This window comes from Pelophylax lessonae, assembly GCF_965119305.1.
Source record: "Pelophylax lessonae genome assembly, chromosome: 4".
Lineage (NCBI taxonomy): Eukaryota > Metazoa > Chordata > Amphibia > Anura > Ranidae > Pelophylax > Pelophylax lessonae.
The window spans coordinates 553,949,620-553,969,662 of NC_138771.1; the positions used below are offsets into that span (position 1 = coordinate 553,949,620).

General features: G+C 42.5%; 1 protein-coding gene across 1 annotated transcript in view; it reads left to right on the plus strand.

The window, feature by feature from the left end:
* DDX56 (DEAD-box helicase 56) overlaps nucleotides 1–20,043 on the plus strand; it is a 34,374-nt gene continuing 14,331 nt past the window's right edge. Inside the window, exons 1-10 of the mRNA XM_082256239.1 lie at nucleotides 1–127; nucleotides 2,308–2,469; nucleotides 5,443–5,597; nucleotides 5,680–5,850; nucleotides 10,474–10,564; nucleotides 11,237–11,478; nucleotides 12,722–12,853; nucleotides 13,636–13,749; nucleotides 13,826–13,920; nucleotides 14,721–14,797. Coding sequence (XP_082112365.1) covers nucleotides 77–127; nucleotides 2,308–2,469; nucleotides 5,443–5,597; nucleotides 5,680–5,850; nucleotides 10,474–10,564; nucleotides 11,237–11,478; nucleotides 12,722–12,853; nucleotides 13,636–13,749; nucleotides 13,826–13,920; nucleotides 14,721–14,797 — 1,290 coding nt within the window. The 5' untranslated portion in view covers nucleotides 1–76. The remainder of the gene's footprint in view (nucleotides 128–2,307; nucleotides 2,470–5,442; nucleotides 5,598–5,679; nucleotides 5,851–10,473; nucleotides 10,565–11,236; nucleotides 11,479–12,721; nucleotides 12,854–13,635; nucleotides 13,750–13,825; nucleotides 13,921–14,720; nucleotides 14,798–20,043) is intronic.

The window sequence follows — 20,043 nt, forward strand, 5'->3', positions numbered from 1 at the left end:
TCTATGGTATGCTCCGACACGCTACCTAGTACAGGCGTCTCGGTGGTATCGGTCCTCCACGGTACTACACGTGGGTATGGCTGCTCTTCGCTTCCATGAGCTGGGGCTGGATGACCGTCTGCTGAAGGTGAGAGCTCGGTGTTAGTCTGGTGTTGAGTGTAGAAGGGTTAAGTGCTACTAAAGAAACTGTGTTGTGTGACCAGCTGAAGGCTGTACACAGTGCCTGTCCAGGACTTGTAGAGCCAGAAGTCCCAGCATGGTCTGTAGATCGAACGGGTGCACAGAGTGTAATGTTCCTCCCATACAGGGGCTGGCCATCGGAGCTTGTTGTTATTAGACCCTCTACCAGGGCCCATCCTATAAGGAACAGACCCTCCATCAGGACCCACCCTATAAGGAACGGACCCTCCGCCAGGGCCCATCCTATAAGGAACAGACCCTTCACCAGGGCCCATCCTATAAGGAACAGACCTTTGATCAGGACCCACCCTATTAGGAACGGACCCTCCGCCAGGACCCACCCTGTAAGGAACGGACCCTTCACCAGGGCCCATCCTATAAGGAACAGACCCTTCATCAGGGCCCATCCTATAAGGAACAGACCTTTGATCAGGACCCACCCTATTAGGAAGGGACCCTCCGCCAGGACCCACCCTGTAAGGAACGGACCCTTCACCAGGGCCCATCCTATAAGGAACAGACCCTCCATCAGGACCCACCCTATTAGGAACGGACCCTCCGCCAGGACCCACCCTGTAAGGAACGGACCCTTCACCAGGGCCCATCCTATAAGGAACGGACCCTCGGCCAGGGCCCATCCTATAAGGAACGGACCCTCGGCCAGGGCCCATCCTATAAGGAACGGACCCTCGGCCAGGGCCCATCCTATAAGGAACGGACCCTCGGCCAGGGCCCATCCTATAAGGAACGGACCCTCGGCCAGGGCCCATCCTATAAGGAACGGACCCTCGGCCAGGGCCCATCCTATAAGGAACGGACCCTCGGCCAGGGCCCATCCTATAAGGAACGGACCCTCGGCCAGGGCCCATCCTATAAGGAACGGACCCTCGGCCAGGGCCCATCCTATAAGGAACAGACCCTCGGCCAGGGCCCATCCTATAAGGAACAGACCCTCGGCCAGGGCCCATCCTATAAGGAACAGACCCTCGGCCAGGGCCCATCCTATAAGGAACAGACCCTCGGCCAGGGCCCATCCTATAAGGAACGGACCCATTCTATAAGGAACGGACCCTCGGCCAGGGCCCATCCTATAAGGAACGGACCCATTCTATAAGGAACGGACCCTCCGCCAGGGCCCACCCTGTAAGGAACGGACCCTCCGCCAGGGCCCACCCTGTAAGGAACGGACCCTCCGCCAGGGCCCACCCTGTAAGGAACGGACCCTCCGCCAGGGCCCACCCTGTAAGGAACGGACCCTCCGCCAGGGCCCAATTGACCACACTAAGCAGGAGAGCAGAGCATGGTGAGATCTCTAGCTGTGCTGGGAATTCCACCTGCTCTCCAATGATCAGGTTTGTCCTGACACCTCTCTGCACAGCCTTTCACTGGGAAGATCAGTGTGTTGCTGTTTCTCCTCCCCCAGTTGTTATGCAACTGAAAACAGATTGTGATCCCTTATATATAAAAAAAAAAGGGGGGGGGGGAAAGTGTTTATATTATATATATATATATATATATATATTTTTCATACATCTATACATAAATGTTTTGCCTTTCATTTATATTTTAAACGGAATGGTTTGTTTAACAAAGTGAGAGTTTACATATACTTTAAGGGACCTGTTCATATTTGAACGATGTGCTGTTTCGCCAAAGAAATACCGGCCCTTTTTAGAGGCAGGATTCATGGGAGTGCCTAAAAAATGTGCGCAGCAGCCTAGTCACCTAGTCACCAATTTCCTTGTCCTAGTAACCTGCTTTTTGTTGATCTACACAAAAACACCTGAAGAAGCTGACAGTTATATGTGAACCTAGCTTTTGAACGTTTTTCAGTTAAAGAAATCTCTGCAATACATCAATGATAAAAAAAAAAAAATAAGTTGTATGAAAGTTGTTTTTGATGTCCTGAAACATTTGATTTATGTAAGGTTCCAATCTTTGCACAAGAGTATGAAGCTGTTGAATAGTGCACGTATGTCGATCACCTTGTCTTCACAGAAACCTTAGAAGTCATTGGTCCATAGAGTATATATTACTAACCTTTACAAATTTAGTAGCTTGACCTATAAAATAAAGTGTGTGATTTTTTTTTTTTTTTTTTCCCCTGCTATTTCCATGTCGCTGTAGGCCATAGCAGATTTAGGATGGGCCAAGACAACGTTAATTCAGGAGAAGGCCATTCCGCTAGCCATGGAAGGAAAGGACCTGCTGGCGCGGGCAAGAACAGGGTCAGGGAAGACCGCAGCCTACTCCATTCCCATAATACAGAACCTTCTACAGTCCAAGTTGGTATGTGTACTTGTCTTGTGTTTTTGTGTTATGATGACTTGTCCTATTTATTCTCTCTCTATCTGATGACAGTATTGTCTTTGTATTTTAAGTACTAACTAGGGATGCACCAAAATGAAAATTTTGGACCGAAACCGAAAATGCAGGATGCCATTGGCCGAAAACCGAAAATGACTTTCCCCCAAAAAAAATTAAAATAGATAGAAGAGGGGCATACACCAAAAAACAGGCAGCAACGTACACCTGTCGCTGCCACCCTGTCACAGTATATGTACTGTGACGGGTTGGCAAGAGGTTAATTTAATTACCAATGGTATTTGTATTATGCAGCATGAGGGGGTTAATGTATTGTCACTGATGCATTAGTGACCGACCAGTGGCAGGTAATTAACCCTTTTGTGCTGCATTAGTGCAACCAGTATCAGTGTTAATTAACACTGGTTGCACTGATACTGGTTGCACTAATGCAGCACAAAGGGGTTAATTAACTGCCACTGGTCGGTCACTAATGCATCAGTGACAATACATTAACCCCCTCATGCTGCATAATTAATACAAATACCAATGGTAAGCTGCCTCAGCTATCACCCCTCCCCCCTCCTCTCTCAGCCTCAGCGTCCCTCTCCAACTCACTCAGCTCCTCCGGTCACTGTGTCCATTATTCAAAAGTCCCGCCTCTGGCCGACCGCCCGCCTCCCGGTGATGTCACTACTACTAGGATCTGTCCATGAATGAACTGACACACCGGGCGGGCGAGCGGCCTCTAATAGCTGTCACTATGAGCCGTTCACTTCTCTTCAATTCCCTGACAGTCCGGGCGGCCGCTAATACATAGTACTATGTGATCCTTCCTGTCAGCTCAGCGGGACTATGACTATGTGTGAATGAGATCTGATCTGACCTGACACCGGGCGGGGGGGGCGGGTTGGAGCGGCCGCTATTAGCTGTAACTATGTGAGCCTTTCACTTCCTTGTCAGGCATGTATCTCCGCTGACAAGGAAGTGAAAGGCTCACATAGTTACAGCTAATAGCGGCCGCTCCAACCCGCCCGGTGTCAGGTCAGATCAGATCTCATTCACACATAGTCATAGTCCCGCTGAGCTGACAGGAAGGATCACATAGTACTATGTATTAGCGGCCGCTCGCCCCGCCCTGCTGCCTGGTATGTCCCTTCACTAATGCAGAGATCCTAGTAACAGGGACGTCATTGAGAGGCGGGCGGCCGGCCAGAGGCGGGACTTTTAAAACCTGCGCTGCGCCCTCCTCCTTCCTCACGGCGGCCATATTAATTTCGGCACCGTTAACCCATTATCGGCCGAAATGAGAGAGGCTCATTTTCGGCCGATAATTTCGGTGGCCGAAATTTCGGTGCATCCCTAGTACTAACTATATGGCTGCACATGTATGTAAAATTAGTACCATCAGTTTTAGAAATGTTAATGTAATATTACTGCAGCTTTTCAGCACTAGGTCATGGTTATTATCCTTACTAGGCCTTTGTTTTTATGTCTGTTCCATACCATATCTGCATTGGTTTACATTAACTACCACTGTTGGGGAAGAGCTGTTTTTTCTTTTGAATATATATTTCTGTTGCTGTTGAAACCTAAAATCACCTGCTGTCTAGTAATTTATACGGTCTGGGCTATGAAATACTGCACTGAAGCGTAACTCCTTGTTTACTGGGGATTTAAATGGTCCAAATATTTCCTTCACTATCTGATGTGTCTGCTAAGCATGCTGTATAGGCACCAGCTACATAGAGTATACAGGGTTGTCTACTGGTAATGGAACAGCGTTGCACAGCCATCCATTGAATACAAAGCTTCCTTTTGGTTGGCAGAGATTGTGATATCATCCACCCTCCTTTCTGCTTCAGCAAACCAGAGGAAGTTTTGTATTCAATCCAAAAATACAAAACCTGTGAATGCCCGACTTGATTTTGTTGCGAGAGCAAGGAGTCCCTGGACTGTTTCTGAGACCCAGCACTGTGTCTATGTAGCTGATGCTACATACAGTTTATACCGTGTGCCCAGCAGGCAAATCTGTTGAAGAAAATAATTTGTTTGGGCCAAATTTAAGTATTGGTAAGGTGGAGTTAAGCTTTAAAATAAACCTGCCATGAGAGAAGCATGATTAATGTCTTTGCTTTCCTTCTTTTCAAAATGCAATAGGCTGGTAGTCTTTGGCTTTAAAGCAGATTTCCAGCTTTTGATGAAGTTTTAATAGTTTGTTTGAACCAAACCTCAGGTACATACAGTATACAGTGATGTATTCCGGCAGGGGGATGGGCACTTCCTGTCCCACACTCTGAGGAACATTAATTTGGGCTGAGCGCTCAGTCTGACTCAATTTTGTCCCGGGTTTGGAGCAGACTGTCCCCATCCCAATGAAGGAACATAGCACTGTATACTGTATGTAGCTGGGGCTACATGGAGTTCATACAGCACTGAGAGCCGCTGTATGTCTTAGTGAAGTAAATGATTTGTTTGGACTAAGCAAACTTTAAACTTCACTAAAATCTGGAGTTCAGCTTTAATGCTTTGATTTGCTGACCTGGAACAAGTGTTAAGATCAGGAAAGTTAAAAAGTCCTTTATCTGCATACCTGTTCTAAGTCCGTTTTTGTTTTGTCAGGGTCAGCATGACAGCCATTGAACCATATATTTTCAGCAGTTATGTTGGGATCAGCAGTACAGCCTCCATGTTTCTGCAGGGCAGGATTCCTTTAGATTATACATACTTGCTTTAGAAAGTACTATTGCTGCTCTATAAATAACCGATAACTATGCTGATGTGGGAAAGAATGGGGCAGCATAAGGGAGATAGTAAACATCATAGTATTCCTTGCTTTTGTAAATTTACTTTCTCCCCCTTTTCTTTCCTCCTCATATTACTTGAGTTCATTGTACACAGTATGAACTTTTTTGTACCTCCTGTGTTCTCATATCTCCCATATTCTTTTGTTTGCAGACTGTCTCTGAGCAGGCAGTCCGGGTCCTGATCCTAGTACCAACCAAGGAGCTTGGCCAGCAGGTTCAGCAGATGATTCGCCAGCTGACATTTTATTGTGCCCGTGATATAAGAGTGGCAGACATCTCTGGGCAGGTGGATGTTTCTGCCCAGAGGTAGGTGTTCTTCATGTACAGTGCTTAATACCTTTTGTAAAGTTGGTGCACTTTCAGTAACTGGGGCTCCTTTTCATTTCAGGCCAATCCTTATGGAGAAACCCGACATTGTGGTGGGTACACCATCCAGAGTACTTTGTCACATGAATCAGGGAACGCTGTGTGTGCGGGACACCCTCCAAGCAATGGTGATTGATGAAGCTGACTTGATCTTCTCATTTGGGTTTGAAGATGATTTAAAAAACTTGCTGTGGTAAGCACCAAATTCCTGGAACTTAAAGTGATTTACAGTGTTACCAAACCCAGGTACCTGCATTGGCTATATTTGGTCCCCACGGTACACAGAACGTGGAAATGCAATGATTTTTTGTAAATATAAACTGCTAAATACCTTTTCTCATAAGCAGTATATAGCAGTCTTGTGACTTCTATCCGTGTCTGGTTAAAGCTTGAAGGTGGAGTTTTTTCAGTCTCTTCTGATTGTGCTATGAGGCTGCAGGACCCCTGGCCTTCTGTCTGGACAGTGCCAAGACAAAAAACCTCTCTAGCAATACAAACCAAAATGAGCATGTGCAGAGTGACTCCAAAGGCAGTGTCTAATCAGGAGATGATTTGGGGACACTAGGAGGATCCAAGAAGACAGGATCAAACAGCCTTTTTACACAATGTGGAGGATTACATCTCCACAGTGAGTATAACAACCATGCTTTTCTGCAAATACAGACTGATTTTACTGATGTTGGTTTAATAACACTTTAAGGTTGTTCAGCTGTTGATTTCTTTCGCTTCTGTCAAAGTGGATTCTGGAAAAAGCTGGAAGTCTCCCCTCCCCCCTCTCATAAATGTCTGTATGGTGCTATTGGCAAAAGACCTATTTGTACTCTTTTGTGATTGGCCCCATGTCAGTATAGAGAAGAGAGAAGTACTGGCTATTCTGCATAATGGAGACACCCGTCATATTATTTCTCATTTTCATTGTTTACTGAGCTTTGTTGGCATCTGTCAAAACCTCTAAGTTGGTGGGGAAATGTTTAAGCCCATGATTGCAACAGTCTTAATATTACAATTAGTAATGCCCCAGTACTATTTATTTTTTAACCAGTAGTGATACTTTTTTTTATTACTGGACTAAACCAATTACTGATACCTACCGCAACTGATTTGTTTGTTTACACTTCAGCTGTCAGCAATTGTACAAAGTTTCGAAAAGTTATTTACAAATGAAATACATTTTTTTTTTTTCTATTGTGCGCTTTTTTCAATGTGAAACATATAAATATATGTTAATGTTTTTTTACTTGACCGGTTACTTTAAAGGAGTTGTAAAGTCAGAAGGTTTTTTTATCTTAATGCATCCTGTCTCAGCCTTCTGGGACTCCCCTCCTCATTAGCTAAGACACAGCAGTGCCATTGGATCCCGGTGCTGTCAATCAAAGTCAGCCCTTGAGTGATAGGGGGCAGGGGGGAACCGCAGCTCCATGTCTGAATGGATACACAGAGCTGTGGCTTAGCTTGGGTCCCCCCATAGAAAGCTGCTTGCTGTGGGGGCACTCAAAGGGAGGGAGGGCGAGGAGAGCTGAAGAGGGACCCGAGAAGAAGAGGATTGGGGCTGCTCTGTGCAAGACCAACTGCACAAAGCAGGTAAGTATGACATGTTTGTTTTTATTGAAAAAAAATAAAAACAAGACTTTACAATCACTTTAAACGGCCTTCATCTGCAGATCTAAGTTCATCCCTTTGATCTATAGATAAAGAAATAATGTTTTTTTATCTTAGTGTTTCAGTGAGCAATGTTGTTGATAAACATTGCCAAGCTGCCTTTTTTCTGACCTCTCCAATCATCAGACTTCTTTAACACTTTAGCTGTCAATAGGGGAACCCCACTGATAGCTGAATGAGTCATCGGTTGTTAAGGACACAGCGGCCCCACTCCTTAAGTACTGATAATTGCATTTTTTTTCATATTTCAGCTGTTAGAGGGGGAATCCCGCTGACAGCTCAAAGAATCAAGCCTGAAAGTATCGGTTTCAGGTATCGGTGCATTTGAACGAGTACCAATACTCATGCAAATGCTTAAATATCAAAAACAAAAGAAAATCTGTGCCAGAATTAAACTCAAAGCTGCTGAGCAGTCTTCAAGATACAAAAACACAAGAAATATAAAGCAAAAAATTGTCCAACAATCATATGTAAAAGTCCCAAAATCCAGTGAAGAGGATAGTCCTACAATCGTTGTGATAGGTAGGAGATCCTGATGTAAACCCAGTCACACACACACATCCTGCTTACCATAGCTCGTGTGACCCGCTGTTAGAGCGGTCAACAAACGCCTGTGTGTATCCCGACTCACCAGCCACAATGGTAAGAGAAGGTCAACACCAGTTAAAACCAGGAAGTACTTCCATGCGGCGCGATAAAATCCAGCAAAATCGTAACTTAAAAATAAGATTGCCAACATAGCATGATGCCGTATAAACTAGAAATGTATTAAAACAATTGTGGGTGCACTCACATTTTCAGCATAAATTGGTGAATCAAACGCTAAAATCCTTGATATCCAGAAGTTAAAATGGCAGAGCTGTGACAGCACATGCGTACTGGTGTGCGTACATCTCACACTACCGATTTTGTCACATAATGATGCCATCAGGGACATGCACACGCCTCACCAAGCACTATATATTGGCGAATCAACAGGGAGGGACCATTTGTGATTGGCCAACAGTTCAACATCATTTGAACCATTGTAATTAAACTGAAGACAATTACCTCATCACTGCCATCTTGTGGGGATATAAATAATGGGGTTGGAGATTTTAATTTTATTCCCATGACAAAACCATGAAGTACTTCCTGGTTTTAACTGGTGTTGACTTCCTCTTACCATTGTGGCTGGTGAGTCGGGATACACACAGTCGTTTGTTGACCACTCTTAACAGGGGGTCACACGAGATCTGGTAAGCAGGATTTGTGTGAGAGGTGTCACTGGGTTTATATCAGGATCTCCTACCTATTACAACGGTTGTGGAAATGCTTAATATCGGCACTGATATCAGTTTCAGTGCAGCTCTAATAAAAATGTTACTAAACCAACAACAGTAAAATCTGTATATGCAGTAAAGCATGCTTGTTATTCTTGGTATGGAACCTAAAAAGGTTAGTCCTCCGCATTGTGTAAAAAGGCTGTTTCATCCTGTCTTCTCTTATCCTCCCCTTCTTCCACGGTCCCCAATCCATCTCCTGATAGTACAGAGCCTTTGGAGCCACTCTACACATGCTCAGTTTGGTGTGTACTGCAAGAGTTTTTTTTTTTTTTTTTCTTTTTCTTGGGAGGGTGCATGTGATCAGCACTGTCCAGACAGAGGGTCAGGGGTCTTGCAGCCTCATAGGACAGAGTAGAATGAAATCTCCTCCTACATGCTTTAACCAGACACTGATAGAAGTCACAAGGCTGCTATATACTGCTGACGAAAAAAAACGTTTTTTTAGCAGTTTATATTTACTAAAATAATTGCATTTCCATGTTCTGTGTAAACCCAGGACCCTGCATTCATTATATCTGGGAGACCAGATATAGTGAATGCAGGGTCCTGGGTTTAGTAACACTTTAACTGTGTGTTCTCAAAGCACAATTCCTATCTGAACATTTTATTTTGTTAGAGCCTTTTTTTTAGCATTATAATTTTAGTATTGCACAAAAAGAGAACTTTTTACCATGTTTATTGCTGTCTGTGTTTTTTTTTTTTTTTTTTTGTCCTGGTGACAACTGTTCCTACAATGGAAAATCTCCCAAACAAGATCAGACTGAAATAAAAATATATATTAGAAAATCCGCACGAGTGGAGTACTCCATGGAATCAAAAGCGCTTGCTCTAAAAAATGTATAAATACCATCAACCCACCCAAATTATGCAAATAAACAGTATGACAGTTATATTATGCGTGAGAAAATAAAATATAAATGCTTGTGCAACAAAAGAAATTTGTGTCAACCCCCCCCCCCCAAAAAAAAACCCAGTGCACACAAACGTAAATTAATGTCAAGTGAGAACAGTCCCAACAGTAATCCCCTGTATTTGTCAAGAGGAACGGCATAGTCTTCCTGCCATAGTGAATCGATACGTCCCAAAAGTGAATCCTATTGCCAAGAAAGGTGACACCCTGCATGAATAGTGAGTGTAAAAATCCCCACTCACCAGATGATGTTGATCCTCCTTACCATATGGCAAGAGGATCAGGGAAAGCTTTGATGGTCTTCATGACCAGGATGTAGTTTCCAGCCAGTCTTCCAGTTCCCCTTCCTCACAGTGAATAAAGAACTCAAAGATAAATGCAGGAGAGAGGAAATGAATACGGAGAGCAAACTCCTCATAGCGTAAAAATGTATGGTAGCCTTTATTTAAAGCCCCTGAGTATGGGCTAAGCATAAAAAGTTAAATAAACTCTCCCGTGTGGACTCCCGCACTGTACAATGGGAGCAATGTAAGCTGGACCTGCCGAATAACAGTTTGTAGGTGGAACGCAAATAAAAATATACTAGACACTTTAGGCAAAATCTAAAATAACATTTTGGATAGAGTTCTACTTAAAATAAATCCTTATAGTTTGTGCACTGTTTCCATTATGGAAGGAGGCAATCTGGGGGGTTAATGTAGATTCTAAAAAAATGCTGATGATGTATAAGCTAGTATAGTGAATGGATGGTATAAGTCATGGTTTTTGAGGCTTATTTATAAATGTGTTTACTCAGGATTTTTACAACTAGATTCTTTTGGAAAATGTGTGGTTCCTGGGTGAAAGTTGTGTGAAAACGTTTACAAATACTGTAGACCTTGTCATTTTTTAAATTCCTTTCTTTTTTTTTTTTTTTTATCAGCCAACTTCCAAAGATATTTCAGTCTTTCCTTATGTCTGCCACATTTAATGAAGATGTCAAGGCACTGAAAGAGCTTGTATTGCACAACCCTGTGAGTTTGATTTTCTGCCTTATTTATATTTATATATTTTTTTTATATATATAATATTGCTACAGAATTTATTGGTGGAGGGTCAGCTAGATAGTAGTTTTGCATTTAGTATACTTGAAGGTGATTTCTGAAAAGCCATAAAAGTAGTAGTTCTTGGACGAGATTCCTTCATTTTTGAAAACCTAAATCTGGAGTTGAAATATTTCTTTATAGAAGGCTTTGGGCCCTCACTTTCCTTCTTTGCATTATTCCATTTGCATTATTCCATTGTATAAAAGTGTTGATGTATTCATGCCCTAAATCCTATCCGCGTGCGTGCGTGCGTGCGTGCGTGCGTGCGTGCGTGCGTGCGTGCGTGCGTGTGTGTGTGTGTATAATATAATATAATGTGTGTGTGTGTGTATAAAGTGTGTGTGTGTGTGATTCTGCACAGAACGGCTGCCCTGTATATCTGCTATGAGGCGGTTGGGAAGTGGTTAAGGGGAAAGCTGAAGATTGATTTCTGAACAAGGAACACAACTTGCTGCTTTCACTTGAGTAAAAGCTAGTTAAGCTTATTTACTTTGTTGTTTTTTTTTTTTTTTTTATTACAGAAAGCAGACCATCGCCCTTTACTGTCTTTTATTGCCTATTAATTTTTTTCTGTCTCCCAATTTCTTTCCTGCAACCCAGGTTACCCTGAAGTTGGAAGAATCTCAGCTGCCTGACAGCTCTCAGCTGACACAATATCAGATCCAGTGTGAGGAGGAAGACAAGTTCCTTTTACTGTACACTCTTCTAAAACTCTCCCTCGTCCGTGGCAAGACCATTCTATTTGTTAACGATGTGGATAGGAGTTACCGGCTCAAGCTTTTCCTGGAACAGTTCAGTATTCCAGCTTGTGTGCTAAACTCTGAACTGCCGGTTCACTCACGGTACGTCTGAGAGCCTGGGTTCAGCTACCACCGGAGACACTATGTGAATATAGTTTGTAGTTTCTCCCTGGATGTACTTGGGTTTGTTTTAGGTCATCTGGTTTCCTTTCAGATCCCTAAAATAAAATTTATATTGCTGTTTTTGTATTAAAATATTTGGTTTGGTTTCCTTGTGGTTTAGTGGAAAGGATCATACTTACTGTAGATATGAGGCAGATTCTTCATGATGATCAATGCAAGTATGCATCCTTATACTGCTCCACTGTCATGTCTAGGGACAGCTGAAGGATATCAATATTTCTAAGCACGTTCGACGACCTCTCGCATGTCAAGGCCCTGAGAGAGACCCTTGAGCCCTTCTCTCTCTCTTTACTGATCGACTTCATAGTACATTTGTGTGGAACACCTTTTGGGGAGTATGCTAAAAAAGTGCTGGAATATAAGAAATAAGTTCATAACCAAAATAATTGGAATCTTTAGTATATGATGCATTAGATGGGTCCTTAAACCTTTTAAACCGAAGACCCAAGTAAGAAGATTGTTACCATACTGGCCCACAGGAAAACTGTTACCAAAATGTCCCTGAAGCCAAGCATATAAAAAGAAAAGGACAGGACAAAATAGGCTAGGTTTACCACGCAGTTGTGTGGCGACCCATTACACATCCACTACACAATTTGGGTACCAACACATAACAGACACTGGTGTTTGAAATGTAGTCAAGGTACTTGCAGGTAGATCAGTTCTGCAAGCAGAATGTAGAGAACCCTCTAGTTTTGAGTAATTACATAACTTCAGTCCTATCAGTATCTGATAGTGACATGGAACGAAGGCTTGGGTTCCAAGCTAGCAGTCTTTAGAAGACAGAGAGCATGGTTTATATACAATCGTTTTTGGGTTTTGTGTAGAGATAAAGAGTAGTGCATGTTCACTTTGTAAAATTATTTTTAACTTAGCGAATCAAGTAAAGCTAAGCGAGAATACACTTTACAAGGGAAATGGTAAAAAAAAAAAAACAGGATTTATGCTTGCACGTGATTTTATGATTAAATATGCCCCAGCATCACTTCATGCACCTTTTAAAAATTCGCTTTGCAAACCGAAAAAATACTTGTCTTATTGAGTGATATGAATCTGTGCTCACATCCTTTACTCCTTTTGTAAATCAATCACAGCGCCTTTGTGTTGTGAAAGTACATTGGCATTTCCCCAGAGAATTATAGCTAATGCTTTGGTCCTGCAGGTGTCACATCATAGCACAGTTTAATCAAGGTTTCTATGACTACATCATTGCAACAGATGAACACTCATTAGCTGAGCCCAGTGGGAAGGAAAAGAAGGCAACTGGAAAGAAGAAAAAAGGAAAAGGAGAAAAGTGAGTTTTATTTTCCTTGTAAATCTCAAACAGTGTAACCACTCACTAAAGACACTTATGCCCCGTACACACGTACCGATTGTCGGCCGTAAATATTCGGCCGACGACCGATCGGCCGATTGTAGGCTTGTTAGTATGATGCCTCCGACAGCGCATTTTCGGCCGAACAGAATCTGTCGTGCAGGCATTAAAATTTTTGTTGGCCAACACCAGAACGGCCGATTGTTCGCCAGTCAGTACAGATTTCGGCCGACAGACAGCAGATTTGCAAGACTGGGCATGCTCAGAAAAGAAAAAACACACGGAAAGTTAACCATCACATGACATCACTTCTGCAGTCGGCTGTTGTTGGCCGACAAAATTCGTGTGCAGTCTTTTGCAGTTTTCAACACACACACGACAGCCCTGGACAAAAGACGGCCGATCGTTCGGCCGACGATCGGTACGTGTGTACGGGGCTTAACTCATCTGTGTCCTACCCTCTCCATTGCTGCTACTGACATCCACCATACCTGTAATCTAATGTCTCCACTGAGTTGCTAACCATTCATTCCTATATGTGCTAAATAGCCATCTATATCCAGCCCTTAACTGTCTCTCCCAAGTGCTGAAATATGTTTGTATCAATAACATTCCAATTACAGAAATTAAAAGCATTTGCTGATTGGTTGTACGTGGCAACACATACTCTCCTATTTCCTCCAGATTTTAATAATTGATTTTTTTTTTACTTAAAATGATACTGCATTTTTTACTATTCTCAGCTGAACTTTTCTTTTCAGAGGCCAGGACAGTGAATATGGAGTATCTCGGGGCATAGACTTTCAGAATGTGTCTACAGTACTAAACTTTGATTTCCCCCAATCTGTTGATTCCTATATTCATCGAGCTGGAAGGTATGTATAATATCAAGTGTGGCTGTGACATTTTTCAAGTGTGGGTTGAATTTTTTTAAATTGCTTTTTCTTTTAGGACTGCTCGTGCGAACAACCCAGGTGTGGTCCTAACATTGGTGGCACATACAGAGCTCTCCCTGCTGGCGGAAATTGAGGAAGCTCTTGGTGGAGGTAAGGCAAACCAAAGATTATGCAACTTTTCTTTCCTCCGCCATGGGTGGAAGGAAAGTAAATTGTTCTATTCCCTCAACACAGTCAGTGTTGATGAGGGAATCCCTCCCGCAGCACTATTGTGTTCTGCCGACGAGGAGCCATCCCTGCCAGAATAACACAATGATTAGTGTTGCTGGCTATATCTAACAGCACTAATCCTTAGGGGAAAAACCCGAAAGGCTGGTTGTTTACAAGGTAGAATGATAGTGACTTGTGTACAACCAGGATGCCCATACATGGATCGAAATTTGGCCGGTTCCTGCTGATGTGCCCAAATTTTGATCCATGTATAGCCAGCTTATGTTTAATACCTGGACATCCTGGCATACATTTATCATTGTAGCCATCATACGTGATCTTTAGCTGTGAGTCATACTGTAAATCTAGGATTTGGCAACAAACATTTGTCAGCAAAACAAAGGTTAGGCTTGCACAGAGACCATAGAGACCTAACATTTTGCTTCTGTCTGCATGTAAGATTATGCAATTGTTAATGTCTGTACCTTTATAGACCTAAAAAAGGTGAAAGTACACAAATCCTGCTTAGTTTCCACCCTCCCTAAGGTTTCACTTTTCTGTTCCTCTCATTTAATTTGTATCTCTGAAACAAAAGGAGGTAGACAAAGCATAAAGTAAGAAAAAATGTAGCCACAGAGGCCAAAAATTACTCCTGATTTGGAGAATTAGATAGGACCGATTTTGCTTTCTTTTTTTTTTTTTTCAGTTTCTGTGGCAATAAGCAAATATTTATCTTGCAGTTGGTACCGAAGAAAGGGTCCTGCGTCCCTACAGGTTTCGCATGGAGGAAGTGGAAGGCTTCCGGTATCGTTGTCGGGTCAGTATGACTGAAAATATAGAAGTGTTCTGCCTGGTTTTCTGGGCTGTCTTTACAGGAGGAAATGTTTGTATTTTGACAATGTATTTAGCTTTTAGTTTATTGTTCATTTTTAAAAATAAAGGCATTGTACATTCTGCCGATGTCATATAATATTTTTATGGAGTGTAGAATTTTTCAGTCCCACATTGTATTTTGGAAACTTGTCTGGTAGGCATATTTATATTTGGTTCCTCAGTATGGTCACTGACTTGGAACATGCAGGAAACTAGTGAAATCAGAAGTCTTTATATACAATACTTTTTCCATTGATGTGGCTTAGAAAATCTTAGAGACTGTTGATCAGTGTGATAGCCAGACAATTAGCATTTTCAGAAGGGCAGTGGAATCTTCCATTTTTTTACCTAATACAGTTTTATAGTGTCGAGTTTAAAAAGTAGAAGTTTGGGGGGCATGTTCTGCCAAGGCCTGTATTAAGATATGTTTGTCTGGTGGAATTCTTCACTATTCAGGCATCATTCAGCGTGAAACCCATGTTTGACACATGGTGGGTATTGTATAGCTACCTGCTCCAAGCCCATTTTCTGTCAAAGAGAATTTTTCCACCACCAACTTCTTTTGTGGCTGTGAGGTGTTCTGTGACTGATAGGCAACAGCCGCTGTTGGAGAATGTGAAAAGGTGTCACAAAAAGCAATGACCTTTATGAACCTCTATTTTTAATCGTGCCACCAATCACAGTGGTACCATGACTCTCTTTAGCACTCAAAAATCTTTCCCTGCCATGAAAGGACCACTTGGTGGAATTTGACCACCATCCTAAAAGCCCTGTTGAATCTTAACTCGGTCACAGCTTTAGCAGCTTATTAAAAGTTACAGTGATGAGTTGGTGGTAAGTGTGGTCACTGCATAGCAAAACATGCTGTTCACAGCTTATTTGCATTCATTAGTGCAAAGGCAGCTGTCCTGAGAATGTAAAAAGAAAAGAAACAACTGCGCTAATTCAAAAACAAAACAAAAAAGCAGCAACTTCATGTGCGACTGACACCCCAAAACAAATATATAAAAACAAGTTGCGTTGTGAATTGAACCATCAAATGAAGTCCATAAATGTCCAATAAAAAATGATGAATGAAGAGACTTGTGCAGGTACCGCTTACCAAAAGCTGAATAATGAAAAGCCAAATATAGAGTGGTTCCAACTGTCCTCAGGAAATGTGACACAATGGACCTCAACGGTTCCGGTGTGGATCTCCTCAATAGGACGTTATAAAATAAAGGAAAACAAACACCATAGTGTAAATCCGAAAAGTAAATTGGGAATAGCACCCAAAATTAAATATATGACTTGTGCAGGTACCGCTTACCAGAAATATGAAAAAGAATGGCCAGATATTAAAGGGTGACTCCAACACGCCTCAGGAAATATGACCAGGGGACCTTGCGGTTCCGATGTAGATCTCCAGCAGTGTGATGTATAGGGTATTATATGAAATAAAAAAGGGCAAACGCCATAGCGTAAAACCACAAAACAAAAATGTGAAGACAACACCCAAAGTGATCGAAACAAAAAGGTTCTAGTGTAAAAAGGTGAATCAGTGTGGATGAGTGAAGCACCAACACCACCAGACTCAATAGGTACCCCTTACCGAGTGCTGTAGGATAATGGCAAAAGGTTTGAAGGACACCTTCCCCAGTGGAAATGGCCGCTTACCAGAATGACCTTATGGAGAGCGTAGAGAGAGGGGGGATCCCAAACGTGTAAACCAGGGGAGCGACAGTATAAGTGGGTACTCTTACCAACTCCAGATAGTAAATAGGCAGGGGTTCAAATAAACACTCTCCACTAGGACCTCCACTGCGAACTTCACAAAAGGGCTCAGGATATGGTGCAGGGGTTACCCAGGGAACACAGAGGAGAGAGCCATAGAGTAAAACCCAACAAAAATTTATTGCATGAAAGAAAGACACTTACAAACGTCAGACAGGTGCATGAATGGAGAGGGATAAACAGCCGCCAGCCGGACGGCTCCGCTCGCCCGTCCTTCGTAGACAGATACGTAGGGATGACGTCAGCACGCCGTGAACTGACGCGTTTCATCAAAGATGATATTCTCAAAGGTACGGGCGGCATGCTGACGCCACCTATAAATGGCAATTAAATCGATGACCGGAAGTTCCCTTGCCGCCATCTTAACTAAGGTAACCCAGAACCGGAACGTCTAATGTAGTTCGGAACAGGATGTGAATGGGATATGTGGACGATAACATTACCCATAGTGAATCCCATAGAGCAATTCTTAATATTTTTCCATCCATCCTCTCACCAATGCTCATCATGAATCGCTTTAAAACCTTTTGAGGTTTGATATAGTCCTTTATTGCTGGATGTACTGACATTAAGGTTTTTGTATGTTTATAATTTTTATCATCATGATTTTTTGTTATATGATTCCATTATATGAGGAGTGCAACTTTATTTTCGATGAATTTTTTAAGATTTTTTATATAATATTCATTTTTATATAATATTCATTTAATCTTTTTATAGTTTCTGTATGATGAAATGTAATGAGGATTTTAAGTACAAGAATCCATCACCGGAATATCCCATTATATATAGTCGATCTTATATCTTGCCCATTTATATATCTATTTTCCTTGATATGTTTCCCGCACATTATATCAGATAGTGGGAAGCCCGGCCCATTTGCTCTATGGGATTCACTATGGGTAATGTTATCGTCCACATATCCCATTCACATCCTGTTCTGAACTACATTAGACGTTCCGGGTTACCTTAGTTAAGATGGCGGCAAGGGAACTTCCAGTCATTGATTTAATTGCCATTTATAGGTGGCGTCAGCACGCCGCCCGTACCTTTTGAGAATATCATCTTTGATGAAACGTGTCAGGTCACGGCGTGCTGACGTCATCCCTACGTATCTGTCTACGAAGGACGGGCGAGCGGAGTCGTCCGGCCGGCGGCTGTTTATCCCTCTCCATCCATGCACCTGTCTTCTGACGTTTGTAAGTGTCTTTCTTTTATGCAATAAATTTTTGTTGGGTTTTACGCTATGGCTCTCTCCTCTGTGTTCCCTGGGTAACCCCTGCACCATATCCTGAGCCCTTTTGTGAAGTTCGCAGTGGAGGTCCTAGCGGAGTGTTTATTTGAACCCCTGCCTATTTACTATCTGGAGTTGGTAAGAGTACCCACTTATACTGTCGCTCCCCTGGTTTACACGTTTGGGATCCCCCCTCTCTCTACGCTCTCCATAAGGTCATTCTGGTAAGCGTCCATTTTCACTGGGGAAGGTGTCCTTCAAACCTTTTGCTATTATCCTACAGCACTCGGTAAGGGGTACCTATTCAGTCTGGTGGTGTTGGTGCTTCACTCATCCACACTGATTCACCTTTTTGCACTAGAACCTTTTTGTTTCCATCACTTTGGGTGTTGTCTTCACATTTTTGTTTTGTGGTTTTACGCTATGGCGTTTGCCCTTCTTTATTTCATATAATACCCTATACATCACACTGCTGGAGATCTACTTCGGAACCGCGAGGTCCCCTGATCATATTTCCTGAGGCGTGTTGGAGTCACCCTTTAATATCTGGCCATTCTTTTTCATATTTCTGGTAAGCGTTACCTGCACAAGTCATATATTTAATTTTGGGTGCTATTCCCAATTTACTTTTCGGATTTACACTATGGTGTTTGTTTTCCTTTATTTTATAACGTCCTATTGAGGAGATCCACACCGGAACCGTTGAGGTCCATTGTGTCACATTTCCTGAGGACAGTTGGAACCACTCTATATTTGGCTTTTCATTATTCAGCTTTTGGTAAGCGGTACCTGCACAAGTCTCTTCATTCATCATTTTTTATTGGACATTTATGGACTACTTCATTTTATGGTTCAATTCACAGCGCAACTTGTTTTTATATATTTTTATATATAGCTGTCCTGAGAGCACGCGCCCCGCCAGCTCCCGGCAAAGTTACTGGCGGCTAACGGAAAGCTCACGATTGCTGCTTGTGATTGGGAATTTTCCGATCGTGTGATTCACAGCAGGCACACTAGTCGTAAACCCTGCCCCAATTCCCGGCATCCTAAACCCCTTTAGGCGCCCACACAATGAGGTTAACCTTTGCCATCTACGGGCAACACAACTGAAATGTAATGCTCCCTTCCACAGCTGCACATGCATTGCTTGGCTCCCATGGTTATGGTAAACTGTTGAAAGCAAAGAAATATGGCCCTGTGTAAGCTGTAAGTCTCTCCAGTCACAGCTTATGCAAAGCAAGGCTGAGGACTTTGTCCTGTGTGATAGCGATGGGCCAGTTGGAAAGTTGCAGTGCTGTTACATGCTCCTCTATGCCTAAAAGTACTGGGTATTTTCTTTCCTATGCAAATGGTGCAGGGGGGTAGAAAGATAGGGATGTTTTGCTGTGGAGAGGGACAAAGCAAGTGGTCTTTTTCCTCTGCATTGAGAGCCCCCACCTGGTAGTTGTCACAATCTGCGAAAAATAGACGTGTGGGGTTCAGCCACAGTGTTCTGTAAATGGTAAATTACAAGGATTGTAGTTCTCAATGAACTACCACAGCACTGTTGAGTTCATTAAGGCTTCCTACCGCAGTGTAACTGTCGGGCGGGCCATATCATGGGGAACAGCCAGACAGATACAGTCTTCAGGACCGTGGCTTTGCACCCATGATCAGAAGTTTGTGAGTGCAATGCTTTACAGCTCAATTGCAAAACAAAATAATGCATATTTTTTTACTGGCAAAAATGTGCATTTTATTTTTTTGTAAAGGTGAACTCATCCTTTACCATAAAGGTTGTTGTATTTTTTATTTTTTTTGGATGGAGTATGAATCTCCCACTGGCTTTTTTTTTTTTTTTTTTAGTTTCTGATCTGTTTTCACACACTTGGAATTTAGTGTATTCACATCCAATCTGTTGCATCCTCAATAATAAACTAAATGTCTGACTGGGAGATTGAAAACCCACAGCATGTGAGTAAACCTGCTAAATGAAGCACAGGATCTTAAAACTAGAATATTTGGAAGATGTATAAGAGTTATCAGGTGATCTAGCTCTTCAGAATCTTAACAAAATCTGAAACCCCAATTTCAGGGTTTCCTCAGCTGGGCAGACAGTTGGCTCCTACTTGGAAGTGTGGAGTGATAATTAGACTGTTCTTTGAATTTTTGCGACTGTTTGTTAACAGCAAAAATTGTAACTT